This window comes from Leopardus geoffroyi, chromosome C1 (genome assembly GCF_018350155.1).
Source record: "Leopardus geoffroyi isolate Oge1 chromosome C1, O.geoffroyi_Oge1_pat1.0, whole genome shotgun sequence".
Taxonomy (NCBI): Eukaryota; Metazoa; Chordata; class Mammalia; order Carnivora; family Felidae; genus Leopardus; species Leopardus geoffroyi.
Window position 1 is genome coordinate 14,010,601 of NC_059328.1, and position 16,036 is coordinate 14,026,636.

The 16,036-nt window shown below is 54.4% G+C and overlaps 1 protein-coding gene and 1 pseudogene across 1 annotated transcript; one reads left to right on the forward strand and one right to left on the reverse strand.

Annotated features, from left to right (window-relative positions):
* The first annotated feature begins 66 nt into the window (after positions 1-66).
* Positions 67-6,803, forward strand: MRTO4 (MRT4 homolog, ribosome maturation factor). The gene is made up of 8 exons (XM_045475870.1): positions 67-179; positions 2,587-2,645; positions 3,817-3,920; positions 4,863-4,944; positions 5,123-5,190; positions 5,454-5,605; positions 6,002-6,078; positions 6,189-6,803. The coding sequence occupies exons 1-8, from the start codon at positions 152-154 to the stop codon at positions 6,333-6,335; spliced, it is 717 nt and encodes a 238-aa protein (XP_045331826.1). The 5' UTR covers positions 67-151; the 3' UTR covers positions 6,336-6,803.
* On the reverse strand, positions 6,200-14,149 carry LOC123597287 (annotated as a pseudogene).
* Positions 14,150-16,036: the final 1,887 nt, after the last annotated feature.

Below are 16,036 nucleotides of genomic sequence, written 5' to 3' on the forward strand. Positions count from 1 at the left end.
CCTAGAGAAATCTAGGTGGAAAGAGGCGGGCTGTGGCGCAGATTGGGTCAGGCACGCGCGAGGGCAGCCCCGGAGGGCCGTCCCAGAGGCCCCCGCGCCACCCGGGTCCTAACAGGCAGCACCGCCTTCCGACACATGTGCGTGCAGCGCGATGCCCAAATCCAAGCGCGACAAGAAAGGTGAGTGAGGGGTCCTGGGATCCGGGGGAGCACCGCCGGCTGGCTGCCAGCTGCGGTGGGGACGTGAGTGGGACGCCAGGGCCTCCGCGAGGAGCTCCGAGTGGGACCCCGGGGCCTCCATGAGGAGCTCCGCGGACTAGCTGGGAGCTGCGAGAGGGCTTCGTGACTGGGGTCCGGAGTCTGCTCGGGTCAGGGGAACGGAGACTGTCTTGCCGGGCCTTGAGTGCCTTTCCAAACAGCTTCTGAGCACCCGATCTCGCCTTGGCCCACCTTTTCCACCCTAGCCCATCTTCCTTAGCTCTTCGCGCGCCCGCCACCCTGGCCGCTTTTCCTTTAAGACGGGTTTAATCCCAAATCTGGCCTTTTCACTTGCCGTTGCCTCTGCCTGGCGTGCTTATGCTTCGGTCTTCATGTGCCTGGGTCTGTCTCAGCTGACATTTCATAAGGCACGTCTTAAAAGGCCATTTCTGACTCTTTTATTGTGGTAGTGTCTCTCCCATACAGACCCTCTAGCACAGTCACTGAACAAATATACTTGGGAGCCTAGTACTACTGCATCCACACGACTCCTGAAACAGAACGCTACAGGTACCAGTGACAGTCACAACAAAGTTTATTGCAATGAGAGGCAAGGCCGATCGATGGGGACCAACGCTCTTGATCAGAGTGCGGCCTCGAACAGCCAGGGTACAGAGTTTTTATGGCCGATCACATCGTTTTATCATCATCTGGGAACAGAACAGAGAAACAGTTCCCAGAGGAGTTAGAAACAGTTCCCAGATGAGTTAGAAACAGTTGCGGGATGAGGTGATTATTTTAGACTTTCTGCCGCTAAGTTGCAACCAGTGGATCTCCTTGACCTTGCCTCTGATGCTCTTTTCTTTGAACTTTTGTTTCCTTAGTTGGTGAAGCCTGATTTACAAGAGTATGAAGCATAATTTACAAGAGTAAAGCAAGGCTGTTATCTCTTGACCTTCAGTGTCAGAACAAAACTGTTATTTTTCAAGCTACAGTGTCAACACGAAGGTGTTATCTCTCAAGCTACAGTTAGCCCTACACTACAATTTAACCCTTATGGTACTCTAGGCATTGGAGGATACAGCAGTTACAAGAAGGCCTAGAGTCCTCAATGAGTTTAACATTTAGTCACTGGAAATGTTATCCCCCAAAACACCAAAAATCCTATACGGTCAGATTCTAATGAGTCTTGTGGACTAAAGATAAAGAAGTGATATTTCATATAATGCAGCCAGAGAGAGGTCTCTGATGAGCTGACAAGTGAGCAGAAACCTAAAGAAAGGAAGTGAGCAATCCACGGAGTTACTCGGGAGAATGGTATTCCAAGGAGAGGGAAGATAAAGTGCAGAGGGGCTGTGTGGCTGGAGCAGAGTAAGCAAAGAAGGGGAGGGAGGTGGGCAAAGAAGGCAGGGCTTTACAAGCCTTTGCAAGGAATTGGCTTTCACACCCAGGTGAAATGGGTAGCCACCTGGGAGCTTGAGCAGAGGGATGACAGGGTTTAACTTTTAAAAGATCACCCTAATTTCCTTGTTGAGAATAGACTGGGGAAAGTGAAGCTAGAGGGCAAGGCTGGAAGGAATGAGACCAGCAGCAATCCAAGAGAGGGTCACGCTGGCTTGGTCCACTGTTTTAGCAGTGAACCTGGTGGGAAATGGACAGTGGCGTTCTATTTGCCTTCCTGTGCTGCCCTTACCCTGACTGGCATGATCGATTACCTTTCCAGGTATACGCCTTGTGAGTGCCAGGCAGACTGAATAAGAAACAGCCGCTTACTGGGGACACTCATGGCCTTGCATTTGATGCTTTGTTAAGTGTTTGTGGAATGACTGGGTTCGGTAGAGGGAACCCTGGTGAGATGGCAAATGCCAAACCCTCTGGATATGAGGAAATTGGGCCCCAGCTCTTGGTAGAGGTGCTTGCCCTCCCCAAAGAGACATTGCTGCATCCAAACTGCAGAACAGGTTGTAGCAGAGAAGATAGAGTCCCCAGATTCATCATTCCACAGCTTAAGCCACCTAAGATTTTCTCTACACACCATGGGGAGCGGAGGGAGGGGATCAGGAAGGGCCCTGGCAAGCTAGGTATCCCTCTGAAAGCCGTCCAAGAACAGGAACAAGCCCTGCCCCCACACCTCAGTACAGCTTTTTAGGTTAGCCTAATAGAAGCGAGAGAACACCTGGTTTGTCTAAGTAACAGGAAGTATGTCAAGGGATCTCCAGGCTCAGGAACACTAGAGAGTTGGCATTCTGGGGACCCTGGGAATACAAAGCCCTGGTGCCTTTCCTCAGGCTGGCTTGGTCCAGCTGAGCTACCAAAGGGGAGAAGGAAATGAGCCTGCAAGGCTTCTGGATATGTGTCTCATCATCTATCTTTTTCTTCTTTGTATTAGTTTCCTTAACCAAAACTGCCAAGAAAGGCTTAGAACTGAAACAGAACCTGATAGAAGAGGTAAGAGCTCGTTGTCTTTATCGGTTCAGATTTTGGTTTATAAAGGTGGCTATAGGGTTGTCAGGGAAATACTGTTTTTTAAAACACACACACACACACACACACAAACATCACAACCACCACAAGGTGCTGGTTCAGCCCTTTTTCCTCCAGCAACAGCACCCAATAAAAACCCCCGTAGTAACGATTTCTGGTTTTCACAGAGCTCTTACTCTGTGCATGGCACCCCACTAAGTACTCCACGTGTGTTCCACTTCATTCATACGTGTCTATGAATAATGATCACTGTTATGCACCTAGGTAACAGAAACTTAGATTTGGTAGCCTGCCCAGTGTCAAAAAGCTGTACAATCACAGGGCACCTGGCTGGCTCAGTCTGTAGAGCATATGACTCTTGATCTCAGGGTCATGAGTTCAGGTCTCATGACGGGCATAGAACTTACTTTTGAAAGGTGGGGGTGCACCTGGGTGGCTCAGTCGTTAAGCATCAGACTTTGGCTCAGCTCATGATCACACAGTTTGTGAGTTTGAGTTCCACATCAGGTCAGGTGAGCTCAAGGCTTTGGGTGAGCCCTGCCTGCCTGCCTCTCTCTCTCTCAAAAAAAAAAAAAAAAAAAAGCTCTGGGGTTACTAGATGTAAGTGTACCAGCCAGCCTACTGTCTACATTGCTCCAAGGCTGCAAGCTGGATGACAGTAGATTGTCCTCCAGCACAGTGATTCCTTTTCCGTGAGACCATGTCATGGCTACAGCCAGCACTGTGGGCAGAGCAGGGCCAATGAGCTGCTTCTTCTTAGTAAATAATAAGGTGTTACAGATTTCTATTTCACAGGAGCCTTCCAAGTATGGCCGAGCGTTTCTGGGTTGTCAGTTAATGGGCAAAGCAAAGCGATCCACTCCACTCATGGCCACGGATAACCTGGGAAGACCATGGGATGTTGACCCATGGCCCAGCTTCCCCTGCGCTTTGAGATCACGCCTGCTTTGCCTCAGGGGAGCCCCTGTAGTCCATGATCATGACTTCAGTAATGGAAGTAAGGAGGAAATGACAAGATTAGAGCCTCCAGCTCTAAACTTCCACAGTTGTTAGGGACCTAGAGCAGATTTTTTCCCATCTGAAGCCCAACCCGTGCTGCCCCTTGAACTCCAGAACCCCATGAATTGTCCCGCAGCTTCGGAAATGTGTGGACACATACAAGTACCTTTTCATCTTCTCCGTGGCCAACATGAGGAACAGCAAGCTGAAGGACATCCGGAATGCCTGGAAGCACAGCCGGTGAGCAGGTGGCGGGAAGAGGGCCTTTCTGAGTAGAGAAGCAGCCAGGGTGCTCTCAGAGCAAGGGGCGGTTATTGACCCTGCGGACACCACCTTATTAAGGAGAAAGTGCCACACCCCCCAGAGGCACTTTTTAACTGTTAAAACTGGCCTTGTGTTGAGCTTCTCAGGGGCAGGATTTGGTAGTTGCTCAGGGAATGCCTGAGTAATGATCCCTCAGGAGAAGGGGCATCCTTATCTCTGGAGGCTGGTCCTTTTAGGAACGTCCCATCAGTTTTAAAATGTTGATGTGTGGGGCGCCTGGGTAGCTCAGTCGGTTAAGCGTCCGACTTCGGCTCAGGTCATGATCTCACGGCTCGTGAGTTCGAGCCCCGCGTCGGGCTCTGTGCTGACATCTCAGAGCCTGGAGCCTGTTTCAGATTCTGTGTCTCTCTCTCTCTCTCTCTCTCTCTCTCTCTCTCTCTGACCCTCTCCTGTTCATTCTCTGTCTCTCTCTGTCTCAAAAGTAAATAAACGTTAAAAAAATAAAATGTTGATGTGTCCTCTGAAATGACACAGTGACTTGAGAGCCATGTGGCGGGTACCTGCCCTTGGGGTGAGTCTCTGATGGTACGAGTGAGTCCTGGTGTGGCTCAGACCGGTGACTGTGCCTCTTCCACGTTTCCAGATTGGGGCGCTTAGTGGGTCACGTAACACCCACGGGCTGGTAGTCAGAATACTGTGAACGTTGAGGTCTACAGGCAGGAAAATCACGAGAGGGGTCCTTGGCTGTGGACAGAGCAGGCAGGGCTGTGTGGAAGAAGTAGGAGCCTCTGGCCACACCTCCTGCTGCGGAACAGTCTGGGCCTGCGCTCGGGCTCCCCGGAACCAGAGCTGGTTTGCACCTAACGGGGGGAGGGTGGGCAGGGCGCTTCCTTCACAGACCTCTCTTTTTCTGTGTAGGATGTTCTTTGGCAAAAACAAAGTGATGATGGTGGCCTTGGGTCGGAGCCCAGCTGACGAGTACAAGGACAACCTGCATCAGGTGAATTTCTGGCCAGTGGCGGGATCAGTGAGAGCAAGGCCTGACTTACAGCTTGGTTCTCCTTTAAACCCCGGACTCAGAATAGCACCCCTGCCCCACCAACTCCTGACAACCAAAAACATCTCCAGATTTTGCCAGATGTCTAACGAGACTGGGCTGACCCTCTTTTGTTCTGTAGGTCAGCAAGAAGTTGAGGGGTGAGGTCGGTCTCCTTTTCACCAACTGCACCAAGGAGGAAGTGAATGAGTAAGTGTTACTGAGGAGCAGCAGGGAAGGAATAATCCTGGTACTCTGTACAGTATGGAGGCGTTGAGTCAAAACTGGTTCCTGGAACACTGCTCCTGGGTCTTCCTTCTCTGCAGCACCGTGCTCCAAGCTGACTGCTGGTCAGCAGCAGAGATGGACAGGGAGGTGGGGGTGGGGGGAGAAGAGGCCAGGGGGCCTGACTTCATGCGGGGCTGGGGGGCCAGTCAGGAGCCTCCCCTCCTACCACTGATCTTTTCCCAAAGGTGGTTCACAAAATACACAGAAATGGACTTCGCTCGAGCTGGAAACAAAGCAACTTTCACCGTGACCCTGGACCCGGGGCCCCTGGAGCAGTTCCCCCACTCCATGGAGCCACAGCTGAGGCAGCTGGGCCTGCCCACTGCCCTCAAGAGAGGTACGGATTAGTCCCTGTAGCGGAAGGGTCACAACTTAGCTGCCAGGAATGCAAGCTTGTGAGCTCAACAGACCCCCTCTGGCTCTGTGGCTGAGCAGTTTATTTCTGCCGGCCTTCATTTTCTCCTGTGAAAGTGGGACTGAGTGATCACCTCTTGGTCGGGACGAGAGTGACAGTAACTTGCAACCAGAATTCAGCTAAAGGACACAAGGGAGGCTTCATCCCCCCACAGGTCCTCCTGAACGCTTGCTGGTTTAGCACGAGTGTGCTGGGGTTGGGCAAGGTGGAGTGGGGTCGGGGGTGCCAGCCAGCCCCCTCCCGGCTCTGGGCAGCGGGCACAGAGCTGTGCACAGGCCTCTGTGCAGAAGTCACTGTGTGGGGTCCCCTTCTCTGTAGGTGTGGTGACCCTGCTATCTGACTACGAGGTGTGCAAGGAGGGTGACGTGCTGACCCCAGAGCAGGCCCGCGTGCTGGTGAGTCTGACCCCTTCTGCATCCTGTGGCCTGTAGCACAAGGGACCATGGCCACTTCGTGCCACACATGCTCCTCCTGACCATTGGTTCCCTTTACACATCTCTTGCAGAAGCTTTTTGGGTATGAGATGGCTGAATTCAAGGTCACCATCAAATACATGTGGGACGCACAGTCCGGAAGGTTTCAGCCAATGGGAGAGGACTTGCCTGAGAGTGCGCCCGAGTCAGCAGAAGAATCAGAGGGTGAAGACGACTGACAGGCACTTGGGGCCAGGACACATGGGACTGCCGCCCCGCTGGGGGAGCAGCAGGGGAAGACGGATGGACTGCTTTTCTATAAGCTGTAAAACTATCTGCAGGATGGCTCCCTGTGGACAACAAAGAGGAATTTTCCTAGAAAAAAGACCTTGGCTTGGGCTTTGGTTTGGATTCCTAGGATGCCTTTCCTTTACCGCGAGCCAGCTTCCTGCGCTGGCTCCTGCGTGACGGCTGGGGTGGGAGAGCCGCCACCTGCACTGGCAATTCACTCCTCTGGCCTCTGTGTCCCCCTACTGGACACGGGGTTTGCCAAGGAATACGGGAGCCCTGGCCGCCCTTCCTTCCGCTTTCTTCCCCTCCTCCCAAACCAGGGCCGGGAGTCTTACAGAGAAGGAGGGACACTTCACTAAGACGAGAGTAAAGCCACTGCTGAAACCCAGAGCAGATATTAAAACTGCTCAACAGCATACCAGGACGTCTTATTCTTGGTAGTGACTCCAGCGGTAGGTTTTTACCTAAATTGTTCTTGGTGGCGAGTATCCCGCGAAGGATCTCTGAATGACAGGAAATCTTCGGGATGTGTGGCCCTCTTTCTCTTGTGTGTAGCAGCATGAGTGCCATCTCCAGCCGCAGTGTCGAGAGATCAGGCTGGATTCAGGACAGGAGCCTGGGAAGCCTAATCCGTGCTCCTGCCCTCTCCCCCCAAGCCCTCGGGAAGGACAGGAACCAGGCTGCAGGCAGCAGAGGAAACAGATTCACCAGGTTCGCTCCCGGGCTGGGCAGCCAGGTCTAGCACCCGCTTTGTCCAAGCAGGAAGTGGCCGAGTGGACCACAGCCCCAGCCCTTTCGTGTGAAGGCAGCTGGGGGCACTGTGGGAATAGAGGAAATAAACAGCTTGTGAACTGGGACTGGGGAGAGAAAACAGGCTCACTAAAGCCGTTTAAGGCCCAGGGTGAAAGTGTGAAAGATGAGGCCCTCTGCCACCTCAAGCCAGCACTGGCCCTAGCAGAAGTCATCGGGATGTTGGTGACAGCCAGGTGCCAGGCTGCATGACAGGGGGCTATAGGGGCCCTTCCTCAGTCGCCAGGTTCTGTGCCAGCTGCTCCAGGCTGGACATGCCCAGGATGACTGCACCCCCCCATGAGCACCTTGCAAGGGGAGACAGCCACATGGGAACCGTTAATGCACCATAGCAACCAGCCCTGCCCTGCCCCTGCCGAGACCTGGCATCGGATGTCTGCCTACATCCTACATTATTCCAGAAACAATTTATGTCTTGAAAGCCTTGCCTCTGCAGACTCCTCTGCAGGCAGACGTGAGTTCAGAGGCACTCCCCTTTGCTGCTCGGCAGCTGGGTAAACCTGGGTTAGTCACTTGACCTCCCCGAGCTTCAGACTTCCTTTACTATGCAGGGTGGCTGTGGGAATTAAAATTTTGTGAAGGATTTACTTCAGGCCTGGCACTTACCCACTCAAGAAAGGGCAGCCCTCAGTAGGCCATGGCTCGAGCCAGAGGAAGGTGTTAGGGACACACGGGACAGCAGAGAGGGGAACCCTGCCAGGCACAGAGTCAGACTCTGCGGAGTGTGCCCCCTGGGACAGAACAAACGCTAATGGCTAAAAAGTATCCGTTTCAGAGTCCAATCTGTGCTCATGTAGCTGCGGGACCTTAACAGCCTCCGAAATGTTTCCCCACACGTAAAATTGGGATAATCACACTTCTAGGGCCAGTAGAGCGCATAATGTGGCATTAAGGAAACCGGATTAGCATGAAGAAATACTGGAAGAAAAGGAATAATCTCAGAAACCATCAAATAACTGTGTAGCCCTCTCCCTTCCGTTGTCCCCCTCAGCCCACCAAACAAGAAAGGGGAAAAACACGTCCGGGACAGCGGGTTACCTGGAGCTGGGGGCGCTGCCACAGTATGCAGCCTGCACGGCCTTCTCCATCAGGGCAATGGTCTTGAAGTGGTGTTCCTTCCAGAAGCTGGGCAGGTGGGGAGGGTGGCACAGCGGTCAGTGCCAGGAGGTTACTCTAGGGCAGGTATCCCCACGCCGGTCCCTGAGGCGCTGAGAAGCCAACCTCTTAGCATGCATGTGGCCTTCCGGTCCCTCAGTGGGGCATCTTGTAGTCTGGTGGTGGGGGTAGAGAGCACACAGTGGGCAAGAGGGAGAATGCTTGCATTTAACATGCTCACTTCACTAGGTGTGAACAACACAACCCCCCAAATCAGGACCCAGGTCACCAGGGTGCCACCTACCACCAGCCCCACAAGTCCCACCTCTGAGCTTGGCTGAAGCCACCTGCCTCCACTTTTCCCTGCTCAGTGAGGAGAGGGGACGCTCTGTGCCAGCCCCTTACAGCAAATGCAGAATGTAAAGGAGATAATGGACCCCGTCATGCTTTGTAAACTAAAGAGCAGACGACGTCAAAACTATCAGGCCTTGATTCCCCAGGGTGAAGCCCAGGCCCTGGCTGCTTCACTGCATGGGGCAATGGCTCCTAAAGTGACAACCTGGCCTGAAAGGTCAGAAAATGCAGTGAGGAGAAGGGGATGCTGGATGAGGATCGACATCACAGCAGTGCACACAGAGTGATCTCACGTATCAGACACTTTAAAAGTCCTTGGCCTGGGGTGCCTTGGTGGCTCAGTCGGTTGAGCATCCGGCTTCGGCTCATGTCATGATCTCACAGTTCGTGGGTTCGAGCCCCACATCAGGCTCTGTGCTGACCGCTTGCTCAGAGCCTAGAGCCTGCTTCGGATTCTGTGTCTCCTTCTCTCTCTGCCCCTCCCCCGCTCACGCTTTGTCTCACTCTGTTTCTCAAAAATAAAAATGTAAAAAAAAAAAAAATGAAAAGAAAAAAAAAGTCCTTGGCCCTTTAAACAAGACTAACATTGGAGCCCCCTGCACAAAACTCAGCTTCTTGTTCTGGTCCCAGCGACGCTGGGGTGAGGGAGGCAAGTAAACTACACACAGAAATTAACCTTGGAGGCTCATCTTCATTAATGTAGATTCAGTAGGAGCTTTCCAGCAATCCATGGATGGCGTCTATATCTGGTAAATGAAGGAACAGCGATAAGGTGTGCATTTCGGGGCTCTTGCAGTAAAGAGCTGTTTAAATCCTCACGACTGATGAGTGCAACTTGGAAACGGGTTGCTTTGAGCCATGGGTACATATTGATGGCTTTTTCAAATTTTAGAAAGTGGGAAACGGAAGGGAAGAAGGCTGATCCCAACATTTGTTCAACTGTAACTATCGACATTGGTAATGATTTCATGGCCAAGAGATTACAAAACTTAGATTCCTTTGCCTGAGGTGAAGGGCCCACTAGCAGTGAGGCAGGAGTGCCAGGTTTCCCAAGTCCTCATCCAAGGGCCCCCCTCCCGCTGTGCGCAGCAGGTGAGCCCTTCCAGGGAGAGTCTTGGGGACCTGCCAGAAGGCCCAGGGATCACATTCCCAGTCCAGGCCCTAATCCCTCCCAGGAGACATAATATGGTGGCAGCGGGGATCGGGGAAGAGTCGGGAATGCAGGGGCCTCGGTCTGAGCACCAGGAGGAGGTGCCGGTCCACAGGAAATCAGCCCCGGAGACCCCCTATTTCAGACTAGGGGGACCCAGGCCAACTCTTGTGCTGACACGGCCCACCTCCAGCTCACCTTTTCTTGTACGTCTCAGCCCAGTTATCCCCAAAGAAGCAGTCCACAGGTGGTTTCCCACCATCGTCCTACTTGTACTTGCCGGTCAGTGGGAAGACTGCCATCAGATCCACTGGCCCCCACCACTCCCACAAGCTGTTCTAGACTGGCGGGGGGATGGCAGGGAACCCAGGAGAGCCGGAGGACCCAGCCCAGCCTCCCAGTCCTGGGCCGGGCATCTACTATGTCAGGAATAGTCAGACACAGGGGCCAGGAATGCCCTCCCGCCCACGGGGAGCCTGTCCACACGGCAGCCCATACCAGCCAGAGGGTTGTAGGCATAGAACCTCAATCCAAAGTGCCTGAGGCAGGGGAGGAGCTCTGTTTCCACCTGCCGAGTGGTGGCGTTGTACATGCCCTGCAGACAGAAGAGCCAGATGGAGAGGGTACACATGTCAAAGGAAGAGACCTCAAATCTTCCCTTGCAGAACCCCCAGTTTGCACCCTATCAATCCTAGGGCCTTAACACTCAGGGCGTATACTTAGTGGAAGGAAAATTCATTTATTCAGCCAACATTCCTGAGCACCAACTATGGGCTGGACATTGAATTTCCATCCACACGCCCAAAGGACAAGGCCTCAGCCCTGAGAGATTTAATAGCAAGGTAGAGCGTAAACAGGTATAATCGAGACAAGCCTCAAGTACACTAGTAAGTTTCTGTGAGCAGTGCCTGGCACCAAGTAGGGGTTCAAACATTTGCTGGATAAATGAGAAGGAGATACGTAGAGTCTGAGATCTCAGGCTCCTCTGGGGCATCGAGACGGGCCATCTAAGCGGGGCCTGAGTGCTTACTTCTACCAGGGAGAAGGGGAGGAGTGGTCCAGGCTGACACACAGAGACAGGGCAGGAAGGAAGGGCCCGAGGAGCACATGCGGGCCATGAGGGGAGCCAGGGCCAGAGCCAACAGGTGGTGCCCGTGGGTCAAGCTGAGGAGCCTGCCCCTCATCCCCATGGCACCCGGCAGCCCTCTACAGGCTGTCGGCAGGGGAGTGGCTGCTAGGGAGAGGGCACAGGAGGCAGTCAGAGGGGCCAGGGGAACCCGGGATCAGCAGCAGCCCCGCGGACAGGCCCTGCAGCACTGGCCCTCACCTGGTACACGGTGGGCAGGATCCAGCCGCTGCTCTTGCAGAGGGTACAGATCTCGGCCACCTCCCAGGCAGCATAGTTGGAGAGGCCAAGCTCCACAAACTTGCCCTGCAGAGGAGAGGCCTCAGTCAGAAGCCGCCACGGCCCAGGACTCTAGAAAGGGGAGACAGGGGTGGGGACCCCGGGAGCGGGGTCTGCCCCCAGCTCTGCTCTGGGACTCCCCTGGTGCCTCCACTCTCCTGGGTAACGGCAGGCCAAGGAGAGGACCGGCAGACCACTTCCTGGAGCTCGGAGGCTGGCCTCACCTCCTGGTGTAGCTGGTGGCAGGCACGCAGCGTCTCTTCCACGGGGGTGTCGTGGTCAGGGGCATGCAGGTAGAAGAGGTCCACCCTGGAGCACTGCAGCCACTTCAGTGATGTCTCCAGCTGGGTCCGGAGACTGTCAGGCTTCAGCGACAGTCTCCCAGGGATTGGCCTTGGTGGCGACTTTTGCTTTGGGGGGGAGTAAAATTAGAGTTCAAACCAGTCTGCTGAACACTGGAGAGAGTCTAGTGTAATGGCTAAGACACATCTGGGTTTGTATCCCAACTCTGCCATTACTAGCTCTGTGACCTTGACCAAGTCACTTAACCTCTCTGAGCCTCAATATTCTCAACTGTCAACTGGTAGTGACCATGGTACTATCGTGCATGGTGGTCCCAAGGATTGGTCAGAACTTGAATGGACGTGCTCATTATCATCACTATGATGGATTATTTACCAGGCACTAAGGGCTGGTAGAGCCAACAGTTGGTCCCTGCCCTCAAGGACTCACTGTCTAAGGGGCTACTATACAGTAAGTGAGGCAATGATATGTACAAGGTGCTAGGGGAGCTCAGAGCATAGAGGCATGAGGCCCCCTGGGAGTTCAGGGAAAGCTTCCTTTAGAATCTGAATCTTGGACTCCAAGGAGAAGTCAGCAGCTGCCAGTTGAGGAAGGGCGGGAAGTTCATTCCAGAGGGTGAGGACAAGGGCAAAAGCCCAGAGGAAAAGAACAGAGGAGCCATGCCTGCAGTTCCAGGGATCTGCAGCACCGGGTTCAGGCAGGTGCACGAGGCAAGAGAAGGCCCGCAGACCTGATGCACAGGGACTTGAGAGAACCCTGTGGAATCTGGACTTTACAGGGCCACGGGGAGCCTCTGAACACCTTCCAGCTGGGGAGCTAAGTGGACGGTCTTGCAGTTTTGAAAGACGAATCTGAACAAAGCATGGATAAAGAGCCTCGGGCAGGTCCGGAACCAGGGAGACCAGCAAGGGGACCATGGCAGGAAACCAGGAAAGAGGGGCAAGAGGCTGGAGCAAGGGCCCCGGGGAAGGAAACGCAGGAACCCATCAGAGAAATAGCCCCGTGCCATCTGCGTTGAGTCAGGTTCATTACATACTTTTCTCTCGAGCCCCCATTAAGAATCCAGGGTGGCCGGACTGATGGGTGGGAGGAGGGCCCTCTCTGCACATTTGGGGCTTGGCCAGTCAGCTCAGCTGACCGGAGGGCAGTCAGTGGGATAGAGGAGGGCCCACTTGGAAAAGTTTCATTCCCTCACCTCCTCACCCTCTGCCCCTCCCTGTTCTTCAAGTGAATTAAACTTCGGATCTGAGGTTTGAGGACTTTGGCCCAGCCAGCTCCGACCGGAAAGAAGGAAGAGAAGGAGGGCTTGGAGAAGAAAACACCTTCAGGAATAAGACCAGAGCGGTCAGAGAGGCAACCAGGTGATCTGGAAAGCATGAGCACCGAGACGCAGGCATGTTCTCTTGTTCCAGATCCAGCATGCTGTGAATCATGGGAGAAACCAGGCAAGACTCTACGAGAGAGAAGAGCTTGAGTGACACAGCGCATGTCCTAATAACACTACCGATAGTAACAGCCAGTATCGCTGAGCCCTCCCTGTACCCACCCAGCACTGCCCGAAGCTTTTCACATGGCATCAGACCGAGAATGGACGTTCCCCTGCCCACACACAAACCCTCCACTTAGCTACATCTGCCTGCTCCAACACCCTTGGCTTTGCCAAATCGCATTCCCTTGGCACCCCCGCTGCCCACCATGTGGACGCCTGTTCTCTTTTTACTCCTTGGCGGACTCTATCAGTTCTTCAGTGTCTAATGTTCCCTCTTCTGAGCTTTCTTCAACCGCCCCTGGGGAAATGCTCCCTCTTGTGGGCTTCCCCCAGCCTTCTCTGGAATCCCAGCTCCCTGGACTGGGTTAATGCCAATTTCCCTTCTATGACCTCAGAGGCTAGCACAGAGGGCAGTTAGAAACCCTACCACCTCCCCTCTCCCATCCTGCCCGCTCTGCCCACTGAGTAACCGCAGCTGCCAGGCACTGCCAGGCACTGCCAGTCTCGTGAAGTGGGAGGCACTGCCGACTGAACGTGGCACCCCGAGCTCCACAGAGCAAAGTCTAGGGCCCAGAGCAAGGAGGATGCAGATCTCCCACCCATCCCAGTCTGATCCGGGGCTGTGCCAGGGAATGCCAGAACAGTAGGGGCAGGGTTCTGGCAGATCGGCGGGCACAGGGCACCCGCGGGGACGGGAAAGGGGGCAGGCACTGCACAGCGCCAGATTCCAACCCTTTCAGTGCCCTCTAGAAGAGCTAACCAAGGTGTCCCAGACTGGACCTGGGTGGGACATTGCTGTAGGGACGGTCCTGGACGATCTTCTCGGAAGGGAAAAGAGAAAAGCAAGGAGGTCAGGACAAAGAATGTCCGGCTGTCTGGAGCTAGACGTTCACGGAGCTGCCGGGAGGTCGGCGCCGGGGAGGGGCGCGCGGCTGGGACACGGCTGGGGCCGGCTGGGCGCCGCAAAGTGCACGGGAGGGACAAGTTACCTCTGCAGTCGCCGCCGCCCAGCCCGAGGCCCAGGCCGCCCAGGATGCTCTCGGACTGGCCGTCGCTGTACCAGCTCCGTGTGGCAGCGCTCCAGGAAGGCGCGCACGGCCGCGGCGCTGGCTGGGGCGTCCATGCGGCGCCCCATTTCCAAGGTGCCCAGCACTGTGGCGGGTCAGGCCAGGGCCCCCGAAGCGGCCCGCGCGGCGACAGGGGCCGCGACTTGGCGGCGGCGGGCCACTCTGGCGCCCCCGGGCGTGGAGCGCTGCCGTCGTGGGGCGGCGGGAGTCAGCGCCAGCCGAAATCCGCTCTGAGGTGTCTCGGGCCACGCCCACCGGCGTTGGGGGCGGAGTTCGGAGGCCGAAGGGGGCAGGGCTTTGGGGACCGCGTGCGCTTGGTTGAGGCGGGTCTCGGCCCTGGGTCAGGAGGGTTGAGCTAGTTCTGAGGGTTTCCAGCGAACCCGAAGGCCAACGGCTGGCCCTCCTGGGGCCTCGCTGCCACGTCTCCCCACCTCCCTCGGCCTCCCCTCGCCCTAAACTGTTCCGGGGGCCCGGCGTCGTTCCGGAGGGGGTTTTCCTACGCGCTAAAGTGTCCCGATGTGAGAGGCCTTGGCTGGGGGAATGTGGCCCTCGGGGCTGTCCCGCCGCCAGGTGCTGTCCCGCCGCCATGCGGTCCCAGAAGTGGGTGTGTGATCCCTCCAGTTCCGACTTGCCAAAGGCTTTAGCCCGAGGCCCTGTGGAGTGACAAGCAGAGACAGTCAGCCTCGGATTAATCTATCCCAGCGAAAATACCTTTCCAACATGAAGGCAAAATAAAGGCTCTGTTCAGACAAGCAGAGGGACAGAGCATTCACAGCAAACTTTCACTGTTAGAAGTATTTGTAGACCGAAGGAATTCGATTTTCGAATTCGAACATTCGAATTTCGAGGTTTCGAAACATGAGGGGTGCTGGAGGTGGTCAACATGGGTGAATACAAAACACATTTGTTTAACCTTTAAAAAAGATCATTGCGTTTTTATAAAATTAAACAGAAGTTTACCATAGGACTCCCCGAAAGCCTACGTTCACACAAAAGTCTACACACCTGTGTTTTTAATTTTTTTTTAATGTTTATTTAGTTTTGAGAGACAGAGTGTGAGTGGGGGAGGGGCAGAGAGAGAGGGAGACACAGAATCGGAAGCAGGCTCCAGGCTCTGAGCTGTCAGCACAGAGCCTGACGCGGGGCCGGAACTCACGGACCGCGAGATCATGACCTGAGCTAAAGTTGGATGCTTAACCGACTGAGCCACCAAGGTGCCCCTAAATTTTTTTTTTAATATTTACTTTTGAGAGACAGAGAGAGACTGTGAACGGGGGAAGAGGAAAAAGAGAGGGAGACAAGGATCGGAAGCAGGCTCTGTGCTGACAGCAGTGAGCCTGATAAGGGGCTCCAACTCACAAACTGTAAGAATATTACCTGAGCTAAAGTCGGAGGCTTAACCTACTGAGCCACCCAGGTGCCTGGGAGCCATCCATTTTATTGTGGGTGAAGACAAAGAAGGGTGACTGCTTTTGTAGAGAATGACATTTTGTCTGTAAGGTGTCTCCCTCTAGCTGACAAATGGGACATTTCTTAGAACAAAGAGCCAGATTGGTGGTTTGGTCTAGAATTTCCAAGTTAAGCCCCTTTCCTTACTTCACGTTTAGCAAGCTCTGAGTGTTGACTTCTGCTGCTTGCCTCCCTTGCCCAGAGCTAAACCGATATTTCCGCACCAGGAATGCTCAAATCCCAGCCATCAGACCTGGGATTTTCTTTTCCAGCCTTGGGTGCCTCCTGCTTGGAGGAGGGAAACGGGGGCCTTGGCTGCCCATGCCACACTTCCAGCAGCACGAGACCCAGGGCCAAGGCTGAGTGTCTTACAGATGACAAGGAGACAGGATGCTTTCACTAAGAGTAAAGCCATTCCTGAAATTGAGTTTGCGAAAAATGTTCCGCAGCATCTTAGGAGGTGCCCGGGAACGTCTTTATTCTTCTTGGTGGAGACTCTAATGGGAGGTTTTGGCCTTGATGATTCT